This window comes from Toxotes jaculatrix, chromosome 4, assembly GCF_017976425.1.
Source record: "Toxotes jaculatrix isolate fToxJac2 chromosome 4, fToxJac2.pri, whole genome shotgun sequence".
NCBI lineage: Eukaryota > Metazoa > Chordata > Actinopteri > Toxotidae > Toxotes > Toxotes jaculatrix.
In genome coordinates, this window is record NC_054397.1 from 17,467,182 (window position 1) to 17,492,069 (window position 24,888).

The following is a 24,888-nucleotide window of genomic DNA, read 5'->3' on the forward strand; positions in this document are numbered from 1 at the left end:
TGGTAAAGACTAGCATAGACTGAGATGAATGGAGGTTTACAGCCTGGCTAAATGAGCATTAATTAATTGATTTTCTGTTGTTTTTGGTAGTAATTGCTCAGAAAGGTTAAGTGTATAAATCCCAGTGATAGAATATTGCCGACTGCTACGCCTGAGCTTTTCCCTCCCACAAAAATCAGTCACAAACCCTACTTGAAAAATGTTTTTTTAAAGGCCTGCTTATATAGTCTTCATTAAAATGTAGACATATGTGTTTGAAGCAATTGAACTTTTAGTAGACAGTTTACTGAACCAAACCACACTTACCTTGGCCTGCTCTGCTGCCTGAGCTTTCTCTTTCTCCACCCTGTAAAAGAAAAAAAGAAACCATCGAATTTAAAACACAGCAAAAATCAGACATACAGAAATATTCAAAAAAATAGCCTAAAATCTTTTCACACTTTTTTACAAATTAGAAGTGATGATGAGGAGAGGATAAGGTTAATGTCAAAAAAAAGTTTGAGCATCAGCCTTAAAGTGTCTTTTGAAGCAGTCATTTCAAGTTTAGCAAGACAAATCACAGTTTCACATTAGAAGAATATTCTCATCCACCTATTGAGTCAGTACTAATCTCCACCCCTGATAATATCTGACTATGCAGTATGATATGTTTATACATTGTTCTGACAGATAGCATAATTCATCCTATAAGGCAGGTGTAGGCAACACATGTTTGACCGTCGTGACCCTTTGCCCTCTGACCTTTCTGAGAAGGCTCTGATCTCCCAGAGGTCCAGCTCTTCCTCAGCCACCCATGTCTCAATCACCACTGGGCCTGTCTGCTTGGCAGGTTCGGGCTTCTTGGGGCGCAAGGCACTGGAGCGCAACCCCTTCCTCTGAGGGGTGTGGGTTTCTGGGATGATGGACAGATGAATAAATTAAAGACAAGAAGTATGTTGTGTCAGATTGATATTTCTGTTATCAGCAATAGATTAACATTACCATCTTTTAAAACTGCAATTAAAAAAAAAAAAAAGAGCAATACAACTGATGGACAGACACAGAAACATCTGACTGAATTCATCTTTGTTTTCTCAGCTCTAATTATGGTGCTGTTTAGATAGTCCAAAACTTCCATTTATTGGTGTGCAACCCTTTCTTCAGTGTGAGGAACAGAAGAAGCACCTTACCTTTGGGGGTCTCAGGCACTCCGAGGGGGCAGATGATTTTGCGGATACAGTATTCTGAGCGAATGCCGTAGGGCCCCACGTCACGGCGCTTGATGATCTCTGTGGTGGTGATTTCAGTATCTGACGTCTCTGTAGCAATGAGTGGGGATAGGGCTGGATTGGTATGGTGATGAGGAGGAAAGCCCGAGAAGATGGAGGAAATGCACTCCAACATAAAAACAGTGACACCCAAATGAGAGCGAAGGTCATCTTTTTCAGACATTTTGGCGTGTTTCTTTGGGCCAACATAAAGGTAAGGAGAAGAGTAAATACAAGAAAGAAAGGGGTTTTTTTGATGGCGGGGAACACCAGCTGGAACCATCACCCCCAACACAAATCAAAGTTCATTAACTGGGAATATAGATAATAAAGCAGAAAGTATCTATGTGTGCATGTATCTGTTATATATCAAACAACACAATTAATTCCATCCTCAAAGGCTGCTTGGTGATTTCATACAACACCTCTTTGAGTATTAGACTTGTTGAGCGTTTTTCTCCCTTTCTCAAAGAATGAAGGACATCTTTATTCAATGATTTGGGAGGGTATTGGGGGGGGTGGGGGTTCTACCTGTACGAGTGGTGCCAACAGCAGCAGACGGTTTGACGGCCATGTCGTCCCATCTCAGACAGGCCCACAGGAGCCTTAGCATCAGACTCACACCGGCCAGAGACTTCACAGTCTGCAGGCGATACCTATACCACAACCCAGAGGTTCAAGTATTAGCCAGATATAGCTGCATGTAAACAACTGTCCATACAAGTATTATGTGCTGTTAACAACTTTGCACGTACACGCCTGTGGAACAAAACAAAAATTCGACTACATCGAAATAAAAGCAAATGTCTGTTGTGTACATTTTGCTGAAAACTGGAAAGATAGAGAGAACAGTTGTTCTACAGCTGGTTGAAGGAAGGGCTGCTGGCATTCCCCACTGCCCGATGTCATGCAGTTCATTTGAGCAGCGCAACTGACAGCCAGTGAGGCGCTCAGCATTACAGAAAACACATTGCAGCACGATCATGGAACAGGAAGAGGCAGAGTAAAAAACAGACTGAGGGTTTTGGAGATGTTGCTGTCCCCTCATGACCATTTCCATGAAAGAGAGAGAACAACTGGCTGCCATCTTTAATAAATCTTTGCAAAGGCTAATTTGATTGAGGAAAAGATATTATCTCTCATTACAAAAGCACATAAAACAACAGTTTTAAGTCCCAAAGTTCAAAGTGGAAGACTGTGCATATTTCATTTGGTGCTTTTTAATTTAATAAACTATTTTGGGTGTAACAAACTGTTCTCAGTGTAGAATTAGACGACAGGACATCATCCATCAGTGAATAATTTCCTACAGTTTTATCTTGGAAGAAATATTCCTTCCGTGCATCATTATAGCCGGGGCTGCCAGCAATGAACTTGGCACTTAGAATATGGTCATTTAAAATATCTTGAACATCGACAAAAACATGATCATCACAAGGCTGAGTGTGTTGTATGGGGTTTGGTAGATATTCCTTTTCCCATGTGTGACCACAGGCGGGAAAATATTCCTGGGTTGAAGGGTTGGGTCATTGCACAAAGTGAACATCCTGACACTTCTCAGACCGCTGGATGATTCATGTCTGCTTCGGAACTCAGAGGTCCGGTCAAAATAACCAGAGGCCCCTTTGTGACACCCGGCTCAGAGCCACAACATCTCTCAGGGCCAAAGGCACAAACGTCACGACAGAGAGGGAGAAGACATAATGAACGACAAATCAACAGGATGTAGCACTCTGACAAAACCAGGAGAGGGTCTGAAGGTGAATAATGAAGAGAAACAGTATCGTCCTTATGCCTCCTGACGGTTTTTTGTAAATATCACACATATCATTTTGTCCTCTGATTGAGTTTTTTTTTTTCAATATTACCCTGAAGTGGTCATTCATAAAATAATGGCATAAGTGAATTCTAGTCTTGCCTTAATTTTAATTAAAAGTAAATTTGCTGTGCTGCCATTGCATGGTTTTTAATGAAGGGAGTAAGTAGATGCAAATCATGTCTGACTGTCAAATAATAAAACTTATGTTCTATTTGAAAATTAATCAAAAATTAGACTTGGGCTATCTGCATTGGAATTTCCCTCCTATATTTGGATTAAAGTTCTGGGTCTCAAACAGTATATTCACAGTAACTTTGTGTAAGGCCTGTCGTGTCACGGTAAAAGATCCTTAGTTTAAATCTTTGCCCTTTTTCTTTCCGTGTTTGCATGTCATCTGTATTTGAGATTAATCTGGTATTTTATTGTACCTCCACACAAAGCGATGTGTTTCAGCTATAACAAACACGACAAACAGCCATTGCTCTTGAAGCAGATGCTGGCTGGTTTGCTACCTGGGTTTAACTCGAGTCCCACTGATCACTGAAACAGCTGAGTTTGGTCCAATGAGAAGGATGAATTTCACCATGCAGATCAAATAAATGCTATTTAACCAGTGACTTTTTCAATGAATACGGTGCATCGCTGTGTGTAAAGTGAGCACAAGGGGGACACTTGTTACAGTTAGGGCCATAACAACATGGATGGAATGTTGTTTTTGATAATGCTTGTGGTTTGCGTGGGTGAGAATCTTCAGTGAGAAAAAACAGAGAGAGAGAGCAAGCTTACCTCCAGGTGATGCCAAACGTGGGCCTGGGTGAAGGATATGGCCAGATGTCCAAGGCTGGCTTGGCATTGTAGCTAAACACGGGCACCTCGCGGAATCCGCCTCGCCTCGCCAGCACTTTCAAGTCGTCATGTGGCAGTACAAAAATACTCTTGCGGCAGCTCTTGGTGACAAACTTGCGGTAAGAAGGAAGAGCCGTATCTGAGCGTGTCTTCTTGGTACGGGAGAATTTGAGGAGGCGGACGCGACCCTTTGTTGATGAAGAGTCCTCTTGGCTCACAGCAACAGAGGTTACCGAGGTTTTACCACTGGTGTCAGTTGTTGACTTACTGACAGAGGCCAAGAGCATTGTCCTTTGTTCTTGTGTCACAGTTTCACTCTGGCTGTCCTCTGACTGACCATTGGGCCCGGGGGAACAAATTTTGGTCACAGTTGTTTTGGTCATGGTTGTGAGAGTGGACACTGCGCTGCTTTCTGTTGTTGACACCATTTCCCCAGATGAATTTGATGGCGCGTTGGCTATCGTCATCTCTGTGGAAACTACTGTTGTGGTGGTGGTGGTGGAGGTTGTGGTTACCTGGGTGATGATGGTCTTAAGTGGTTCTGTCGTCCCACTGTTACTATTCTCCTCCGTAAAGTCGTCACTCAGACTGGACTCCTCCGCTGAAGGTATAGGAGAGGGTGCCATTCTGATGATCTTGACCACAGGGCTGGGTTTGGTCTCCACAGACTGAAATGGTGATGTGCTATTGTGCTGTAGAGTGCTCTGAGTGTTACTTCCAAGTGCGTCTATGTTGTTTTCCAGCCTTGTTATCTTCAGCGGAGGTCTGTAGTCCTGGTCTGCTATCGTTGTCTTACTTTCTACCTCTACCTTAGAAGCTAGGCTTGGTTCTTTCACCCCAATCTCTGTACTATCACTAACAGGCGCCAAATCCCCGTTTACCAGAGGCTTTTGCTGCGTGCTGTCCTTCAGCGAGACAGCTAGTCCTTGTTCTTCAATTTTACTGGTGCTGTTCACCTTGGGCTGCGGGCTGTTGGTGAGCACGCCATTATTTGAGCTCATTACAGAGTTACTCAACATGCTTTCAGTCCCCAAGCCATCATTACCATTTACCTGAGGGAGAGGAGAAACTGGCTTGGGAGTGCTAATGCTTTCGGTTCTATGCTGGCCAATTTCTTGCATATTTTCTTGGTTCTCCTCTGGCCCCGTGCCATTTTCCTCAGTGCCTGAATGCGCTGAGCTAAAAGTTTCTGGGTTTTGCTGTACAGGTTTAGACGGAGATGTGTTTTGACCACTTTTTTGGTCAAGAATGCTTGTAGATGTCCTTACAGAGTCCAACTTTGAGTTGGGTACCTCAGACCCTGTGTTTTCAATATGTGCAGCCTTGGTAACATCTGATGGTACACTGGCTGTTTGTTGCTCTAAAGAGCTATGGGTTCCCTGCGCTGTTATTTCTTCTACATCAGGCAGTTTAACACCCTCTGGCCCTGAAATGTCTGAATTATTTTCTTTTGGCCCCGTAGTCCTTTCCACTAAGTCTGCCTCCAGTTCCTGGGGCAGGGAGGTGGTTTGGTTTTGTGGTGAAGCTGAATCTCCACCTGTACCTGTACTGCAACTGTCTTTGGGTGTGGAGTCCAGGTCAGGAGAAGGAAGAGGAGGAGTGAGAATGTCCTCTGTAGTTTTTGACAGTTCAGCCTGACTCTCCCCTTCATCTTCTCCTGGCCCTGGAGTTCGTGTTGTGGAAGATTTCTCCTCCACTTTCACGGTGTCACCCAGCACGAGCTGTGTCTGAGCGAGAGTATGGGGCTTGAGTGGTGACCGTGGCCGGATTGGAGTGCTCAGAGCAGGGACTGAAGTGGATGAAAGTGGTGTAGGAGTCTGGGGTTTGGAGGCAGGCGCATGCTGCCTCTGCTTCTCTTCAATAATGTGCTGCTTCACTCGGCGCTCCAGCAGGCCGTCCAGCTTGGAGGACTTGACCTTCTTCTTGTAGGCAATGCGGGTGAGGAAGCCCTTGCTGACATCCACTACATCGTAGTTAAAGGGTCGCTCTGTTGGCTCCTCCTTCATGGAAGCCTTATCCTCCTGAATCCTGGACCCTGGAGAGGAAATTAATGTAGATTTGAACTTGCACTGATAACAAATAAGATTCTTCTTCACACACTCCTAAGAATTTCTAAATTTTCCATTAGGTTGGAGACAAATTAAGTTGAAAAAGCTTCTGAAGGATAATCAATATCAAAGCGATAACACTTATAATCAACTGACAAATTTGACAGGGATCAATAACATTTTATATGCAACGGAGTACAATGCTATTAGACACTAAGTCGCACTCTGTCATACTTTGTTCTTCATCTGATCGTGATTCTGTGGGGTCCACCTCCATCTTTGCAGGTGATTCATCTCCTGACAATTCCTCCGTCTTTTCTTTTTCATCCACCGCTTCTTTCTTGTCCTCTTCCATCCTCTCATTAGACTCAAAACCTTCCACAGGCAGCAGATGATCTGTTGCAGGTTTGGAGAGGCAGGATGAGCCTTTATCGTTTGCTTCACTGCTTAAAGCAGCAGCTCCCTGAGCTTCTGGTGCGGCTACGCTGGGTCGTCGACTCAGGTCCAGCAGGGTACATTTCTTGCCAAGTTTAGCATCTTTGGAAAACAGAATGAGAGTAAGAGTTTATTTTTCAAGTTAGTTTTAATCACATATGGGGCTTGTGATAAATTCTTTTAATCAGGCAATTCAGGAGAACAAGACATCAGTTATTAATAAATACAGTAAACTTACGAAGGATTAATTTGCTGTGTGACACAGCAACAGTTTGACACCACATTTCAAGTAATTACATGAAGTTGAAGGTGAATGAATAATAAAGAATACAAACTGCCTGTGAGGTCTTCGATTGAGGTTATGATACATAACTCAATGGCATGCACACACATATCAAAAGAGAGGCTCGATTCACTCAAGGCCAACCAATACACAATGACATCGTTGAGATTACTAAAGGAGAGACTAATTCCCTCTCACAGTCAAAGAGACTTTAAATTTGAGAGACCCAAATTCCAAATAACTAAAAACCACATTTTAGGCCCAAAAGTTTCCCGTTCCAGACCTTCCAGTTCTTTGCGGTAGTTGGCATTGGTGTTGCCGGGAAGCCTGGGGACAAACCGCTGCACATAAGTCTTACTGATCCAACTCCAGCCCCCATAGCCGGTAACGCGATACTCCTCTCCTTTCTGCTTCCACACCTTCACATGAGACAAGAAAGTAGACGAAGTGGAATCAGAAAAAAAAATGGATAAAGAAACAACAAGAAGAAAGGTTCAAAAGGAGGAAAGTGAATTGGGAGAGACATTAAAAAGTGTTGGGAAAGGAGAGAGCGAAGGTATAAAGAGAGATTAAAAGTTTAGAGGTTATTCACACACTGGTCACTAATTGCTGAGGGAAATGACTCAGAGCAGAGCTCAACTTGCTGCATCAAAGAGCCCTTGATGGTCACTCATGCATGTACACGCAACATACACACACCAGTGTTTCCCACTGCAGTGACTCAGTTTTCCAGGCATTAATGTTTCAACCTAGACGCAGACTAGACTGGAACATTATTACAGTCATCCCATTATCAATATGTGTTTCATGTTGTGTGGGTGCAGACAACAGACCTTGAATAGTGAAGGATGGCTGTATCTTATAAAATCAACACTCCTGTCAGTCAGTGACTGCAACAGGACGTTCAGGCGAAACACAATGTTTTGTAGTTCAGTAGCCAAGTTAACATTTAATTTAACACTGTAACGGGAACCGATTTACAGTTTTGGTGGAGTGGATGATCTTGGGTGGATGATCACTTGTGACCGGAAGCTCATCCTGGTCCAAATACACTGAAAAGTCAAAATTACTCAGTACTGGACCTACCTGGTGTTTAATTGGGAAGGTGTACTTGACCCAAGTGGCCTGTTGCATCGTCTCCTCATCCTCCAGCTTCTTCTCCCTCTTTTTCACTTTCTCCTTCTCCTCACGCTCCATGGATGTCATGCGATTTAACCTGAAAACATTTGAAATCGTCATGCGGTATGGTGATTGGTGACTGGTAATTGGTGATTACTGGGTTATTGGTGGTGTTTTGTCTGTCAACTGTTGCATTTATAGTGAACTTTATAGACAAGATTGTGATTTGTTGTTTTAAAAACGTATTGTATGACCATTCACATATTTTCACCTCTCAAGCCTACCTATTCAGTATTGTGGAGTGCTTACAAATACACTTGGAAATAAACCTTCTGTACGACAAGCTTAATAATTATTTTTCTTGAGTGAAACTGGAAAGCTTACTGAGCGAGTATGAAGCACAGATTAAAGATGAGAAGATGGCAGTTGCTCTTGGAGCAGCACCATGACACACACACACACACACACACACACACACAAAATCTGGGCCTGACCTTGTGAAATCTTGGACAATCACTTCTTTAAAGGGGCGTTGTGGAGTTGATGCAGTAGTAGATGCAGAGGTGGGTGGTACTGGTAGTGGACTTACAGTCTAAATATTATGCCTCACAGCTAGGGTGGGCCTTTTGATCTGATCTGCTCATGATCGCCTCTGCCTGCTAAACTGACCACACATCCCCCGTGTAGATGCACTGAGTGCTTGTTTGAGTTTTTACCTTTTTTTTCTAGTATTTCAATGTGTAAAACTGAAGTTATGTATGGACCATGTAAGTATTATTTTGTTTATGTGTGTCTGAGAAATGACACCAGTAAGTAAAAGCAATGATTTTTGAATATGCAGTATGTATTTAGGATAGTATACATGTGTATATATTATGTGTGTACCTGGTATGGCCCAGTGAGTCCTTCCAGACAGGCAGCATAGCCACAGGTTTAATGGCACACTCCAGGATGGCCAGAGCCAGTGCAAACTCTCGGGCCTTACTGCACATCTGAACTGCTTTGATCCAGTTGGTCCTACAAAAAAAAAGAAACAGACATTAAACACTTTTCAGCTTCTCCACTTCCTCTGGGTGCTTTCACATTTAGTCTACATTTGGTTTTATGTGGTGGTCAGTCTGGCCATGTATGCTTTTACTTTCGGTTCTGACATTACTTTCATTTCTACATGTAACATGCTAGATGTACTGAAATACACTAAAAAAATACCCACTGAACATGCATACATACAACATGCATCATTTCTATATCCCAGTCCTCCCCTCTGTTCTGTACCTGTGTGAGGCCCAGTTTGGGTGCATGAAGGGTGCTGGGACATTGTTCTCCAGCTGGATGATGGTGAGTCTCAGTGTGGAGATGGTCAGAACCTTAGAGCCATGAATAGACCCATTCCACTTAAATTCTCCTGCAGGTGTCATGCAGAACTTGTGTGAGAGATGCCGCCTCTTGTCATGGTCCTGATGAAAGACAGATTGAGTGGATTTTAGTCAGGAATTGAGCTTAGGAATCTGAAAGACCAGGGACATTTCACTGTAGTTTGAAAAGTTTGAAACTGCGAAGCATGGGGATTGACGTGTATCCCATCACAGCGCTAAAACACACAGACGTTCGCACCTGTGGACTATTTATAATCTCCAATCCACTTGACTTGAATGTCTCTGTAATAGCGGAAGAAGAAACTCTTGCAATGATGGAGAAGAATTCCAAACCCAGAAAACTCTAGCAACCGCTGAGCCACACCGTATTATTTTTGTATTCATGAATATTGAAATGGGAACACAACAAGCTGTTGCTCTACTTGCCTCTCTGTGCTGGTGTTTGTTGAGGGCCAGGGCATTGGAGCTGTACTGGTTATGATACACGCGGTACTTGCCCTCCTGGCCAAGCTTGAAGTATTGGCTGAGGGTCCCCTTCATCACCACCTCCTTGCTGCTGCGCGTGCTGACACGGGTGACGTCACCTTGTGCATTTACTACTAGTACCTAGAGAGGTAAGAAAATCCAGTCAGAACACATTGGAACTGGTCTGCGTTTGAAATGAGCTAAAGTTTCCTTGTTCTTGCTTTACTGCTTTCTTAAAAGTTACTCCTCTGAGTGATGAGCTAGTTATGATAGTCAGGTAAATCTAATACATGCACTGACCAGCTCAGTGCACTTGAGTTAAATACTGTGCAAACATTTTTCATATATCTTCTGGAGGAGCAAAATCATTTTTAATCCATGGTTCTCACCTCTTTGCCCTCTTTAAAGCCCTTGTTGGCTTCATGAACAGCAGCAGCCACCTGTTGGTTCTTCAGCTGGCTCAGCTTGCTGTCTGGGTTTCTCAGCCGGGTCACCATGCGAGTTGCCGAAGACTTCTTACTGCTGAGGCCTGCTGTTTCACCGTTGGCTGAGTCTTTACTGTCCCCTGGAAACGCAATGCCCGTTTCAGCCAAGTCATACACAGGAGTAAACTCTACTTGAACTAAGGTGATATGATGTGCAGAGATTATTTAAAGAGAAAACCCCAGGACAGTGATTTCATATCATAACATGTAGCACATGTAAAAGGAGCTGCTATTCTGTTTTAAGGCCTATTAACTGGCATGAAACACAGAACAGTTATTTCTGGCATCTTGCAACGATTGCAAGGTTTTCTGCAGTAATACAAACTGCTGCAGAGGACAGTTATTATATTACAAGAAAATAAGATGTAATTATGATGACTTTTTCGTCAGACCTGTGTCATCGAGGCTCGCCAGGGATGACTGGGAGGACTTGTCAGCCAAGTCTGGGGGTTCCGGGCCCCTGGGTGCGACCCCAGCTCCCATGCTGCTGTTACTGTTCTCCTCGCTGGGCTGGGAGGGCTGGCTCAGGCTGGGGACTCCATCTCCACTGACAGAATCCGATGATGGGTTTTCTGCTACACAGACAAACCGTATTGACCATTAGATAAACAACGTTTGCATGTCTTGACTGTGCAGTTCTTGCTGTCATCGGTCACCATCTGAGGCATCTTTCATGGATTATTTTGCACAGCAAAGATGCAGGTGTTAGCCCAGACTGAAATTACTGAACTAGAAAAACCAAGACAAATTGTTTCATCAAAGCTGTCAACAGTAACCAATAAATATCAGGTTCTGCACAAGTAGAAGCTCAGTCTTGGTGAAACCAAAAAAGTTCTGAAATAGTTAATAGTTAAAGCTGTGGCTCCCTCTACTGATAAATCATGTGTAATGCATGCACCAAATAACCAGTTCAAGGTGCAGGGATGGGTCATTGGAAAGCAATGAGGGACCAGGCAAACCAAGGCTTGTGCCAGCATGACCACAACAACAAATGGTGCTCTGTAATTTTTAAGGATGAATATGTGCAAGTCACCAGTGAACAATTTTTCAACAAAGCCACTACCTAAACAGAAAAACTATCTAATCAAAGGTGCCGATTACAAGCAAAGCAGCCGAAGAAAAGCTTTTCACAAGAATTACTGCACCAGGCAATGCGATCACTGTCCCCAGCTGACTGAGGCTCAGTGAGGCTAGTTGCGCTGATTGCGGTGACAATGCCATCTGATTGCACATCAATTGATGCAATCAGCTTCTCAGCTCTTTGGAGAAAAAGAGAGCATGAGGAATTAAAGAGTTCAAGTGCAGAATGGCTGAAACTGTTCCAAAGCTGAAGCCAGAATTCAAGAAATAAAAATTGGACGACAGAACACAAAAGCCAGCAGATGGAATCAGAGCCACATGCAAAAAGAGGCAGGCTGGGGAACGGCCAGGAGTAACACCAAAGCACCAGGAGGGGGCACAAGGTGGAACACACAAGTCACAGGTGATGTTAGGGGGTATGAGATCCATCACACAATCCAGTACAGTTGCATGACTGTTGTAGTAAAGCAGGTCCCCCAAAAAGAGCTTAATGAGGACACCTTCACTCTGAAATGTCCTTGTATACCTTCGGTGTTGTTAGAGACCTCCATTTGGGAACAACCCTCTATCCGAGCCCCTACGACGGAGGCCAGGGGCTTCGGAGCCTCTGGGGCCAGGCTAGAGCTCACGATGGTGGTTTGTGTTGGAGCAGAGGTTGTTGGAAGTATCGGTCCATCTGAGAAGTCACTGCCACTACTGCCTTCTTGGCCAGTGGGTGGAGCTTCAGCGACTACAGATGAACAGCAGTTATATTGTAAGTATTGTAGATTTTAGTTGATAATTCAACGGTAACTTGGAGACAGTGGAGAGGAGCAGTGATGGCTGAGGCTGACAAATATGGACAAATCATAAAATCATGTACCACCAATGGGTGGGAAAATTATCTTTAATTTTAGACACTGTTGGCAAAGATACATATATTACCTTTGTGCCATATCTTTGCACCAATGTGCCATATCTTAACTTCTAGGGTTATCTTAATTTGTTTGTCAAGATTAGCGCAATCACGCATTTATGGGAATCATAGAGACATTTATTTTTACTATGCTCTCAAGGCTAATTAGAATCCCCTTACCAAACCTGTAAAATTCACTCTCGACTCACTTATGCCAAGATGCCTGTGTTTTGTTCTGCTGCCAATGTAATAAATGTCTAGTAATTCTGTATAGGAGCCTCTTCATCACACTGGATAGTACATTTCCAGCAAGGCATCGATATAAATTAGCATATGTGCTATGTGGGTGCCAAACTTGTTGCTTGTGTCTTGAAAAAGAGCAAAGCATTTCTCATTGGTCCAGCAGCCAAACAACTGCAGAATTGATTCTTAAATCAATAACTAATTACAATATTGTGATAATGTCCTTTTTTTTTCCAAGGCTCAAAAAGAGAATAGAGTGGAGGTACTGAGAGTAAGAGAAAGAGCTTTTCAGGTTAGATGTTACTTTTTTTTTTTTAATGCTACTTTCATCATTACTTTGGGCTACATATTAGGCCATGTTATCCTGACTATTTTGTAAAATATAATCATCACAATTACCTCCAGTTTTGACACCTTGCTTTGTCTCCTCTGTGACCTCTTCATTTGTCTCCTCCTCCTTTGTCACGTCTTTGCCCTCCTGTTGTCCCTCGTCTGTTGGCTTGACGTCTCCGTCTTCTTTCTCCACATCCACCTCCTTCTTCTCCTTCTCCAGCCGCGCTTTCTGAGCCTCCTCGGCAGCCCGTTTTTTCACCTCCTCCAGTTCCTCCTCCTTCTTGGCCCGCAACCGCTCCAGGATCTCCTCTGGATGAAAGAGGAAGAGGTAAACAAAGGAAATACGATAGTTGTAATTGTAGTTGCTCTTGTACTTGGATTGACTGAGATATTTCATTTCATGATGATCAAACTCAGGGATGTGATCAGTGACACAACACAAGGGGGAGAAAAAATTATCATAATAATCAATTTGACAGTACAGTATGTCCAAAAAAGCATAATATTGTGAGATATTCAGAACATCCTTCACAGAATTAAGTACAAAAAAACAACAGTGGCTCGTAAACAGTGATGAACTAAGACTAAGAGGAACAGAAAAGAAAACATAACCTATTTCAAGGGTCATACTAAAAATTCAGTGAAAGGCTTGAGGTATCAGAGGTGACTTCACCAAACTGAACATGAACAATAACAGAAAAGACAAAGATGGCGTGCCATTGGGGCCAGATTACAACATTTTTTTTATATATTTAAACCCAAAACTAGGAGAAGGAACAGAATCACCTTCCAACTGAACTACTTCTTCAGACTTCACAAATGGTGTCGGCAACAGACTGCTTATATGCTAAAAACTTTTAAAACATACACATGCTCACTGACGCTGACCTCAATTCAAATCCCAACCTGCTGTAAAACACCACAATAAAGTTACATTCTTGTGTGTGGTCTGAGAGCACAATGACACCATGCTGTGTCTTAGATAGATCGCTCCAGTGATACTGAAGAATAAGCACGTAGGGTCATTAATACACCGAGGAAGACTGTGAAGTCCTTTATGAGAGTGTGACTCATCAGTAGCTCCATTACAGATTAACATAACCCGAGCCATGTAAAACCTCCATCGGCACTGATGGGCAATTTGGATAAAAACAAAGTAGAAAACAGATGGCAATCTTTTGTTCAATTTATTATCCTACGCTATCCATTAAGTCACCAAGAAGGATGTGAGCATGACAGCAAAAACAAAACAGAAAAAGGCAATTAAATGCAGGAAAGAAAGCTGTCTCCCCAAAACACTAAACAGACAGAAAAATCTAAATCCTGGAAAAAAAAAAAACTCAGGGAAAGCGGAAACCCTACAAATGCAAATTACTTGAATCTGCCTTTTATTACTGAGGCAGACAAAAGCTCTGATGGAAGATTCTGTGGTCAAGTTATTTTTGTTCAGTACAACAGGTCTGTATTTTTGTGTATACGTGTTATGTTGAACATCACAGTCATTCTGCTCTCCCCCCAAATAGAAAATCTTGCATCGAGCAGAACCAACACTAGAGTATACAAATGCATAACGCATATTATAAATATGAGGCTTATTATTGACACACACAAAACAAGAATAACCAGCTAGTTCTTTAAACCACATCTTTTTGATTTATTAGTTGTTTTTTTTTTTACTCAAAATTGTTCTCCCCTTTATTTAAACAACACTAATTTACAAATGCAGAGGCAGGACTGACACATGCCACAGCCATTGTCAACTAAGGAGGTATGAAACGATAACTCTAGTTTCGCCACCACGTTTGAGGAAATGCGACACCTTTTACGTATGCCAGTCATAAACGATGTAAAACTGAGCTTAAAGAAAATTTAGGGTTAGTTGTGAAAACAGCTGCTACATCGAGACCAGAACAAATGAGTTTAGATGTTGAGCTAGATCACAGTGCGCAAGAAGTTTTCAAGTGACACACTTTTTTTCCATGGTTATACTATCTACTTCCTGAGGGTAAAGGAAAAAAAGGCTAAAGACTGTTGTCAGTGAGAACCTTTAACCTATCTATGAACAGCAGGTGCTTTGTTAGAAGTGCTAGTTTACACTCAAGCTGTTGCATCAAAAGTTAGAACCACGTTCTGCAGCACCATTTAAAATGTAGAGCTATTTCCCAAAACGTAATTGTTATGAATGTAAACTGCAAAGTGGATGCAATAAAGATGACATACTGACTATGGGCCTGCTAGTGGATAATTTTCACCAACACATCAAGCCAAAAAAAATACACGTGGGTTTAGTGGATACCCTACAGACAGAGAAGAAGGGATGAGGGACTGAAAGGAAGCTCAAGAGCTGGACACTAGCCAGACTGGGACCAGAGTAAGGTTACATAATAGCTGGGTTGATTCCTATGGCCCTGCCATCTATGACTGGGTGGCATTCATGAGCACTGGGGAGAAAGCAGAGAGAGCAGTGAAGGGGGGAAGAGAGAGAGCAAGATAAAGAGAAGGAAAAAAAGAAATACTTTGGGCTTAAAGAGATCCTTCTTCCACTCTGATCCATGATTAAACTCAGTGACAATGTGTCTCAGATTCTCTGGAAATGAGTTAATTTCATTAAAAGGAGAAAGAATTGAGAGCTATTTACCACTGGCGGCAGTAAGGAAACACTTGTTGCTGCCACGGGCCTTGTTGGTTAGGTCCTCAGTGATGTCCATATGTGTGTGCACCTCGTCCCTGATCTCCTCAAGGGCTGCATACAGGTCAGCCTCCCAGTACTCCTTATCCAAGCAATCTATCAGCTCAGCCAGCTGGACCTGGAGTTTAGGAAGAGTTCAATAAGTGCAATACAATATTAGATAAAAGTTATGATGGCCATACTGCCAAAAAAACAGGGAATGTTTGGAAGTGATTCAGATTGTAATTTAAAGAAATAACAAGGTTTTGACACGTATAAAAAAAAATAAAGTAACAAGGGAAGAAGAAAAAAATTAGTAAATTTGATGTGGAAAGAGCATACAAGCCTAGCTGGATGAAAACATGAGTCCTTTTTACCTTGGTGCTGTAGTACCAGATGGCTTTGTCCTCCTGCTCACCATCCTCTTCACTGTAGGGGAGAAATGAGAGAGGAGAAAAATTTGGTAAAAAATTAGGAGACACAACAGGGAGGGGGTAGGACATATGCTTGCTTTCTGTATACCGTTGCAGTGTTTCCTATACATTGATTTGTGATATTTGTGGCAGCCCGTCACAACGTCAACACTGACTGCTGCATATTGATTTTATATTTTCTTTCTCTTTTTACTATTTCAAATAGGTAGAATGTTATGTTTCTGCAGAGCTGCATGCAACGCATTGATTCACTCAGCCCCTCCATCAGTAAAGTCTTGTTTGCTTATTTTCCCTACAAAAATAGTTTTACTCCATATTTTTCCCCTGGTCATGCATGCCCCCCTGCAGAGGTTCTATGCACTCCCAGGGGGGCCCGCCCCCCAGTTTGAGAACCACTTGTGTAGCTAATGAAGAGAGAGATGTAGGAAAGGAGGAGGAGGAGGAAAGGAGGAGGAGGGCAGCAGCCAACAAGCTGCTGTGGGAGAGCCAGCTAAGCCAGAATCAACAGGTGTGATTGACAGCAAACACACTACCCGTTACTTATTACCTTAAATACTCTTATTTACTAAGATGTACAATATGATAATAAAACGGTTTTTCAAGTGTTCAAGATACTAGACTGCCATTTTGCCTATTATCGTCTCTCTTCGGTGATACAATGCTGTTTCTTTCTCATCACAGGCAATATACTTAACATCAACCACACACAACTCAAAAATAGGAACAGGAGCAGGTGTGAACAGCTGTGCAAAACACGCCAGGTGCCTGTGGGAAATGGAGAACAATAAATCCACTGAGGAATCTGGCACACTGTAAAATTGCCAATCAGACGGTGATTTCTCTAATTGTTCTTCAAAGTGTTTTTCACCTGGGTTTGCTGGGCTCACTCATCAGTATGTAAAATGACAGCAGGGGTGCAAGAAAGACTTGGGAGGTATGTTTTACATACTTCAGAAAAAAAAAAACACAACGCATATAACAGATGTATAATATACATACATGTATGATGCAATTATGAAATATTTGTTAAGGAGCTACAGTAAACATGTACAGGTAATACAGTCACCAGGCTGGCTTGAGTTCCTTGGGCAACAATTCGAACTTAGTGGTTAAGAGTGTTTTCTAGGAGCATTTCCACTTGTACCTTTTTTTCCCAAAATAACAGCATTTTAGAGCCAGTGCACACATTTGGCTGTTAGGAGCATCTTGGAAATCTTGGTTGTCCATGGTGTAGAAGAACAGCGTCAATTGATTTTAAAGCTACATATTGTACTAAAAAATGAAAAAAAAAAATAGAAGCTTTTTAAGCATTTTGAATAACCTGGGTAGGGTGATCATATTAAAATTGCATCATGTCTTGATGATGCATAAATCTTTTTGGTTACTCTGAAAATACAATTTGCTTGAAATCATTACTCAGGATTTGGGCACTTGAGTTTATGTAGCAGCAGCTACAGAGTGGCATATCTGACAGCTTTTTGCTCAGCATGGTCCGTGCCCAGGGACTGTGAAGCCTGAGGCCATGCAACACTAGTGTCTATTCACCAGCCTTCCAGGACTTCACTAGAGGCATATTTGTGCACACACATACAAACGCATGCACACACATACACCTAGTCACACAAACTTCTTTCCCTGTGCACATTACTTGCTCACACAAACGCACACAGCCTCTGAAGGGAAGCTGAAGAGCAGCACCTGCTGGGGGCCAATTTGGTGAGCAGTAGGAAGCAGAAAATGAAGAGAGAGAGCGAAATGCACCAATGACAAATCCTCGGGCCACCTACCCTCTTAAATCTTATATTGTTCAGGTGATCCATGCTCCTTTATGGTTTATGTAGCAGGTCCTCTGCTGCTGCTGACCCAGCACATATACCATCTGTGACTGCTCAATACCAAGATAATTTGCTAACGTATAGGACCAATACTGCTGATGGTCAGGTTATGCTAAATACTATATTTTCGGTTTATTAAACAGCAGGCTTTATCAATGTGCAGATCTGCACTCATATGCAAGAACTTAAGCTTGTGATATGCTTAACTTTACGCCTAAGAGCCAGTTCGCTTTAGTCACTGAGAATTGTCAGTGGTGAGAAAATATACAATCATGTATCTTCTTCAATCAGAGTGTTTGCAGCTACACGAGTTTGAAACAGCATATGGACCTTGTTATGTAGAGTGCAGTATCTGTTATACATTTCTTTTTTTCATTGAACAACTTGGTGGTATGTATGTTTGACTTTCTACGTCCTGGCCTATGTTGTTCAAACTGTCACAGTTAAGTTGTAGTCGATCTGAACAGGTCACTGCAGGTCATTCGACCTAGCTTCATTACTCGCCTGCAGAGCTGGGTGGGCTCAGACTGGACAGAGCCTGGACTTGGATTCTAGGCAGCTCTTTAGGGGTGGGAATTTCATTTAATTTCAAAAACATTTAAAGTTTGTGAACAGTTCTGTGGTTAAGCAATGCTGTGACTGGATTAATCGGTGACAGCAGTCTCTTATGAATGGAGGAGGATCTAACACAAGTTGCGCACGTGTTCAGTAAAGAACATTTCTCTCACATTAAAAGGGTATTTTTAATAACTTGGCTTAGCAAGGACGCTAGAACAAGTATAAAGCTTCAAAGACAGTGTATGGTGTATCTCAAGAAGATCACAGATCTCACAATTGCCAGTCTTCAGATAAGAACCTTGGGCAAAGTAACCTGACCCACAAATAATGTGGTCCATCAGCTGCACAGACAGCAGCAGTATATGCTTTATCATATCAAATCACAGTACAGAAATGAGCAGAAAGGAAATTACGGCATTAGAGGCCATTTCTCTTCTCCTAATAGTGTTATATATAGTTGTACATGCAGATGGGTTGTCACGTTCATGACCACAAGTTTGCTAAAACCAACTGAGCTGCTTTAACAAGGACACCGCTTTTTTTCCGCTACTACTACTCCTCACAGCTGAAATCCTTTAATCTTTGACAACATAAAATCATGGAAACTGGAACTATGTGAGTTGGTTGTGTGCTGGTAGTGTATTGTAACTATGCTACTTTGTTTGACCCTTAAAAAAAAAAAAGAAAAGAAAAAACACAGTCAGCCCTAATCAAATGTTTGAGGGGTATTTGAGTAACTTCGACTCATAACTTTGTAATCTCGGAACATAAATGAAACATCGTAAACTTACACAACAACGCGGCGGTTCAGGAACCAGTATTTGCGGTGGTGTCGGTCAAAGCCGACTGGCAGTTGACGAAGAAACGGCCTGCTCTTCTGAACTTCTGGGATGCAGTCCGCAACACCGGGTATCTTGTGTGCTACACACACTTCGCACTGCCATTCGTCCTCTGGCACTTCCTGCAGTGGTGGCTTCACACACTCCAGATGGTAAACGGCTGAGCATGTCTCGCAGCACAGCAGGTCACCAAGACGATGGCACACCCTGCAGTGGTCATCATAGGCAACCACCCCTTCTGACATTAGCTCCTCGCGGGCAATGTTGGTCGCCAGGAACTGGTCCACCAAAAACTGAAGAACTTTAATTTTGCTGTCCAACGGTTCATAAGGGTAATCCTCACCCTCCTGGAGAGGCAGAATATGCCGGTACTCCGGGTCACTCTCACAGTACGCTCGCACCACCTCTGGCCAGGTCATACCGTCCACAAAATACAGAGTGGAGTTAACAGAGTCCTTCACGTCTGCAGGACCAAATGTGGTGTTGGAAGTGTCCTCCTCTCTGAGAATAGCCTTGAGCAGGGAGATGTGGGTCTCTGCCAGCAGTGTGCACTGCTCCTGGCTGGCCAACGCTGCACAGAAATCCTCGAAGCGGAATGGAGACAGCCGCAGCACTGAGCCAAAGTTGCGGAGGACCTCGTAGACGGCAGACACGTTGAGGAGCTGTGAGGTAGGAACCAGGAGGTCCTCAGAGGACTTTGGAAGCTCCAAGGGAGGGATGTCCTTTGCCTCAAGGATGGGAGACCGCGGCTGCATTGCCCGACTCCTTCTCCGGCCTGTGAGAAGTGAAACAAAAAGAGTCAGGAGAGGAGGGAGAGAAGGGAAGCACATAAACAAAGGGAAAAATGAAAAGGAGATGTCTATATTAACCACTTCAAGCACTGTGTGCTGCCTGTCTGCTCCTTACAATAAATGGAGGATTAATAGACAATTACACTAAGAATTTAAAATACAGTGTGAAGAGAAAACTAATGTCTGCAGAATAAAATGACCACTGCTGCTTTGAATCACTCCAAAAAGTTCAAACATGGCAACTATGTACAGTTTCATGAGATGCACACAGTACACCAAACTGGAATGATCTACACTGTGTACCTGATGTTTATCATCAGTCAGTGCAACCTAATGCCTGAAGTTATTAGCATCCTTGATGTCTCACTGAACTGTACTTTCTGATGTTGCAATAGTACAGAGCCTGCAGCAATGCAGTCACTGGGAGGGTACCCCAAGGGCAAACTGAGAATGATCTGGGTAGATCCCCTCTACCAAAATGCCTGATGATACTTGGGGATCCCCCAAGAGGTACCCCAAGGTGCCACCGGTGTACCTGAAGAACTCAAAGCTCCAAATCTTCTTCTCATAAAAAAAAGATATGATAACAATATAGCAACTAAATTTGACAAGCTGTCCCTAACAAGTGTTACAAAGGACGAGTGGAACATCTAATTTTGGGGAATCATAAGCTAGCACTGATGTGAATGGGGTTATCTGTAATACAGTGTGACACTGTGGGAGTTACATTACAAAAGGTTGACAAGAACATTCTTTTCTCAAGGCAATGAGCTACATACTCCAAATTGATTTATACCCCTGCCTCTGTTTCGGCAAGAGAAATATATGTGGTCGTTGCAGTATATGCAATGTGTCTGTGTATTCCCTCTGGACTGTGCATCTGAGTACATTATCCTTACATTATCCATTTCTGTACACAGTAATGTGGAATAAGCCTGCATTTTGTGGTTGATCTGAGTGGGTTAATGCGGGTCGTCTGAAGAGTCCTGCTCCCGACCAGGGTTACATGCTTGTCTGACGCAGCTTGACTTTGGTATGAAGGAGTGAAGAAACATTTCTATTATCATCATAATAGTAGTATACCGTTACTATCCACTCACAAAATTAGCATTATATGCTAGACATTGCTGTGCGTTTCTAACTTTTTCCTGAGGTCTTCTCAGTCTCAGGGATTCTGTAATATAATTGTAGAGTGTAGACTGCTGCTTTAACTTTTCATAAAAAAGACCAAATAAACAAATCCTATAAAATTACACCCCTACAGCCACACTATCTGCCACATTGTATTTTCACTGTAAACAATGCTGTTAATGCTGATGAACTGGAAGCTGTTTACTGTTTAAATAATGTATTTGTATTAGGGCTACCATGACTGAGTGGTTTAACAGTGATGTGTAAACAGAGAAACAGTGACGTGACTATGGCTGCAGAAATGGCTATTTCATGCGTGGTGAAGGACAGGGACTAACCTGTGGGTTTATCATTTGGCATCAAACACGGGGTTTGAATGTGGAAGCGTTACGTGTAAGGGTGTGCAATGTGTTTGAAAACAGCAAGGATATGTGTGCCTGTGTGCACATGACAGTGAATGCACCGTAATGTCCGTCTGTCTGTCACCATTGGTTTTATGAAAGACCCCCTCAGACTCAGCTGAACAATACTGCCATGTTCACATGTCTTTAGAAAAGGCAGATCGCTTGGCCACTGGTAGTCGAGAGGTATGTGTCTAATCTCTGAAGCACAGAAATTGCATCAAAACCTGACCAGGGTTTTGTGAAGTGTTATAGGCCTGATCAGATCAAGAAATACGAGCTACATTCAGTGTACAAAACACTCAAGCCTGGGTCATCCATAGAAATATTTTTTTCTAATCCTACTTAGAATTACTTCCAGTGGTTGGCACACTCCCTCTGGTGCATTACTTTACATAACATGATGTGTCAATTGATTTTTGCACACACACACACACACAACTTTATTAACACGACTGCTGTTAACTGGGAACGTGATGGATCTAACTTGCTCACCTGATAAACATAAGAGTGGTTACTATGGTAACGGTGCACCGCGTAATATTGTAATGAGATGTTTGCAACAAGTGAAAAAAGAGCGCGTCTTGTCAAAAACAAAGGTCTGTCAAGCTCATTTCAGCAGCATTATGTAACGGAAATGTCTTCTGAAATAGAGCTAGAAAAGGTAAATTTATAGGTATGATAACTGTGCGAAAAAAATACAACGATTACTTATTTAACGGACAACACTTTCATTAAGTACTACAGGTTTAGAAAAAGAACCATGAGCTGTCAATCCGAGATCAATGGGAAGCCATGTTTACAAACTACATGTTTTGATAGAGCGTGGTTCTCATAGTAGAAAGTGGACTTACTATGCTTTTACTTCAGCAGAAATACTGAATGAATAAAATGAATGGAAAGTAGCAAACGCAGTCCATACATCCTGTTCCTTTATGAACGTGTGTGAAAACACCGTAAATACGGCGCGCATGCAAAAAAAAAAAGTCCGATTAAAAAGGCACGAATACTTCATTATAAATTGACAACAAAAAATGTGCTGATCCGACAAAAATTTAAAACGTGAGAGCCGGTTGAAGCGTGGAGCAAATCTGCAAGCCAGCGGCCAGCAGAGCACACGGTAAACAAAGGCCTGTTTCTGAGTGCAAGCTCCATTTTGAACAATGCGGCTTGGTTTCTGTACTGAGCTAAAAATAAAATGCACACTTTAAGTAATGCAAACATGCTTTGCTAAAGTGCGTGCACTTGCAAACGAACGTACCTGGGGTGCTACCGAGCGTGCTGTGGCTCCTAAAACTACTCTCGGTACAGTAGCTGGCATCATCATCATATGGTAGTTCCTCCAGATAGTCAGAGTCGTTTCCCAAGGCCTCCTCTTCTTCGAGATCCGATGAAGGGTTGTCGTTTAGGAGTTCATCTTCGTCTGACCTGTAGCTTAAATTATCATCCTCCTCGTCGCTGTTGTCGTCGTAGACCACCTTGGTTTGAGGCCGCCTCACTCCCCCTCTGCTGCCGCGGCTGCCTCTCGACCCCCTGCCTCTCCCTCTGCCTCCTCTGCCCCGCGATGCCGCGGCCGCCGCCGTGATGGAGGCTCCAACTTTCCTGCGGCCCCGGGACGAATGAAAGTTCTCTCGGCCGGAGATTTCTGTATCCACCTCCGCTGAGCCAGTGCCGCAAACGCCGCCACTTCCTCCCCGTCCCCGTCCCCGTCCTCTGCCTCTTCCCCGTCCACGCATCCCTCTATTCCTGCTGCCCCGAGAGCCGCGGACTGGCCCGGGTGAACCTTCCCGCATCACGGCAGCTTGTTTGGGCGGCCTTCCTCTTCTCCCTCTCATTGTAGGAGAGAGTCTCTTCTGTTCCGCTTCAATCTCGGTGCTCAAATAAGCCGCGCACACCGGAGAAAAAAGGGGTAGAAAAAAATCAGTGGATCTGGCGACGGTTCCCGATAAGACCCCACCAAGCCCCGGTCTCAATTTCAGGGCGGAAAGCTCAAACTGAATGGCCGGTGTCCCGCTCTGGGTCGCCTGCAGACGCCATTTTTCTTCTCGGCTCCCTCCGTTGAAAACACAGCAGGCCCCAGAGCTGCGCCAAGTTACACACACAAACAGTGGTCATACCGGAAACAGGGCTTTCCTTCAAAATAAATAATAACGTAAATACCTGAAAATATATAACAATAACAAACATCGTGGTGTACAGAACATAGCATACGTATATGATACGAGTATATTCATTATTTGTATTCGCTGCAATCGTTTTAATAATCCAAAAACAAGCCTCAAACGTTTTAACGTTTTAAAGAGTTTACTGTAACAGAGCAGGAAATGATGTTTTATTGTCTAGCTTGACAGAGAGGCCCGAATTGAAGCGAGGTCACGTGACCCACTATTCTACAATAGACGCAATTGCCGTGCTAGTTCATAAAATTAGTTATCCATGCAAACGCTGTCCGCCAATAGTATCTTATTAGCGCTAGCCGGTCCTGTTGGGTGGTTTAAGTCACAGGTGGGTCGAGTGTATTTAGTGAAACACCGTCGTTCGTTTCGGCCCCGTCGCCATCGTCGTCACAGCAAAGAGAGGCGAGAAGATAAGCATACGTCCGACATTGAACACTATTACTATGAACCAAAATAAGTCGCCGCAAAAGTTAACGGCACACATATTTTCAGGTTTAAAATGGTGTGAATGTGGAAACTGCTACATTCCTTAACCAAATGCATTTTACGTACACAGCTTTAAATGTATTTCTTAATAATTACCAGGGAAACCTGGCTCCATTTGCATTCCGTTCAGTTACCCCACTGAAATACAGTAGGAGCGACGCTGAGCTCCTGTTTAAATAACAATACGCTAACAAACACGCTCTATAATCTATTGTAGCAATGTAGCCCACAATAACATTTAACCGAGCGGCGGTGCAGCATTGTGATCTGGTGGCCTCCCACTCTTGCCTGGTTTTATCCTCTGGGTTTGACTTGATGTCTTTGAATTTATATTCGTTTTTTAGATTGTTCCCTGCTTTTGTGTGCTTTTCTCCTCTTATAACTACTTCACTAACAGACAAAACACAGCCCAAGTAGCTAGTTAGCCGTTTAAAGGTTAAACAGAAGGGAAAGTTTCTTTGGTAGCTCTGCTTGTAATCAGTGTTTTTCTGTCTATACCTCATATTGAAACTGTCGTTCTACAGATGACATCGGTTGTCGTGGCCGAGTGGTTAAGGCGATGGACTAGAAATCCATTGGGGTCTCCCCGCGCAGGTTCGAATCCTGCCGACAACGACATTGTTTTGTACTGCGTTTGTTTCTTATCGCCAATTGCGTGGATACTACATTAATATAAACAATCACCAACTAACTCAGTAATGATATAAAGGTAATTTAAAAAAGAAAAAAGATTATTAGATAAAGATAAAATGCTCTTTATCGAAAGACCAATCTGTACAATTTGTTGGCAAAACCTGCGATTACATTTGTTGTATTTCTGCTGGACCTCTTGTGCACTTGTTTTTCTTCATTCTTCATAACCCTCCAAATAAAAAGTCAAAATATTTACTATGG

General features: G+C 42.9%; 1 protein-coding gene and 1 non-coding gene across 7 annotated transcripts in view; one reads left to right on the top strand and one right to left on the bottom strand.

The window, feature by feature from the left end:
- Positions 1-23,373, bottom strand: part of LOC121180177 (nucleosome-remodeling factor subunit BPTF-like) — a 44,163-nt gene extending 20,790 nt beyond the window's left edge. For 3 of the 6 annotated variants that reach the window (XM_041035356.1, XM_041035354.1, XM_041035357.1), the window contains exons 1-19: positions 22,593-23,373; positions 18,961-19,783; positions 15,720-15,771; positions 15,313-15,481; positions 12,741-12,983; positions 11,730-11,933; positions 10,516-10,698; positions 10,028-10,203; positions 9,600-9,779; positions 9,073-9,254; positions 8,683-8,814; positions 7,765-7,894; positions 6,962-7,097; positions 6,195-6,497; positions 3,853-5,947; positions 1,779-1,903; positions 1,170-1,298; positions 742-892; positions 307-346 (exon numbers count right to left, since the gene is read on the bottom strand). In XM_041035356.1, coding sequence (XP_040891290.1) covers positions 307-346; positions 742-892; positions 1,170-1,298; positions 1,779-1,903; positions 3,853-5,947; positions 6,195-6,497; positions 6,962-7,097; positions 7,765-7,894; positions 8,683-8,814; positions 9,073-9,254; positions 9,600-9,779; positions 10,028-10,203; positions 10,516-10,698; positions 11,730-11,933; positions 12,741-12,983; positions 15,313-15,481; positions 15,720-15,771; positions 18,961-19,783; positions 22,593-23,166 — 6,027 coding nt within the window. In that variant the 5' untranslated portion in view covers positions 23,167-23,373. The remainder of the gene's footprint in view (positions 1-306; positions 347-741; positions 893-1,169; positions 1,299-1,778; positions 1,904-3,852; positions 5,948-6,194; positions 6,498-6,961; positions 7,098-7,764; positions 7,895-8,682; positions 8,815-9,072; positions 9,255-9,599; positions 9,780-10,027; positions 10,204-10,515; positions 10,699-11,729; positions 11,934-12,740; positions 12,984-15,312; positions 15,482-15,719; positions 15,772-18,960; positions 19,784-22,592) is intronic. The other 3 variants (XM_041035355.1, XM_041035359.1, XM_041035358.1) reach the window with 3 other exon arrangements.
- A 1,154-nt stretch (positions 23,374-24,527) lies between these two features.
- On the top strand, positions 24,528-24,609 carry trnas-aga. Its single transcript has one exon. It is a non-coding gene; the product is annotated as a tRNA-Ser (tRNA).
- The last annotated feature ends 279 nt before the right edge of the window (positions 24,610-24,888 follow it).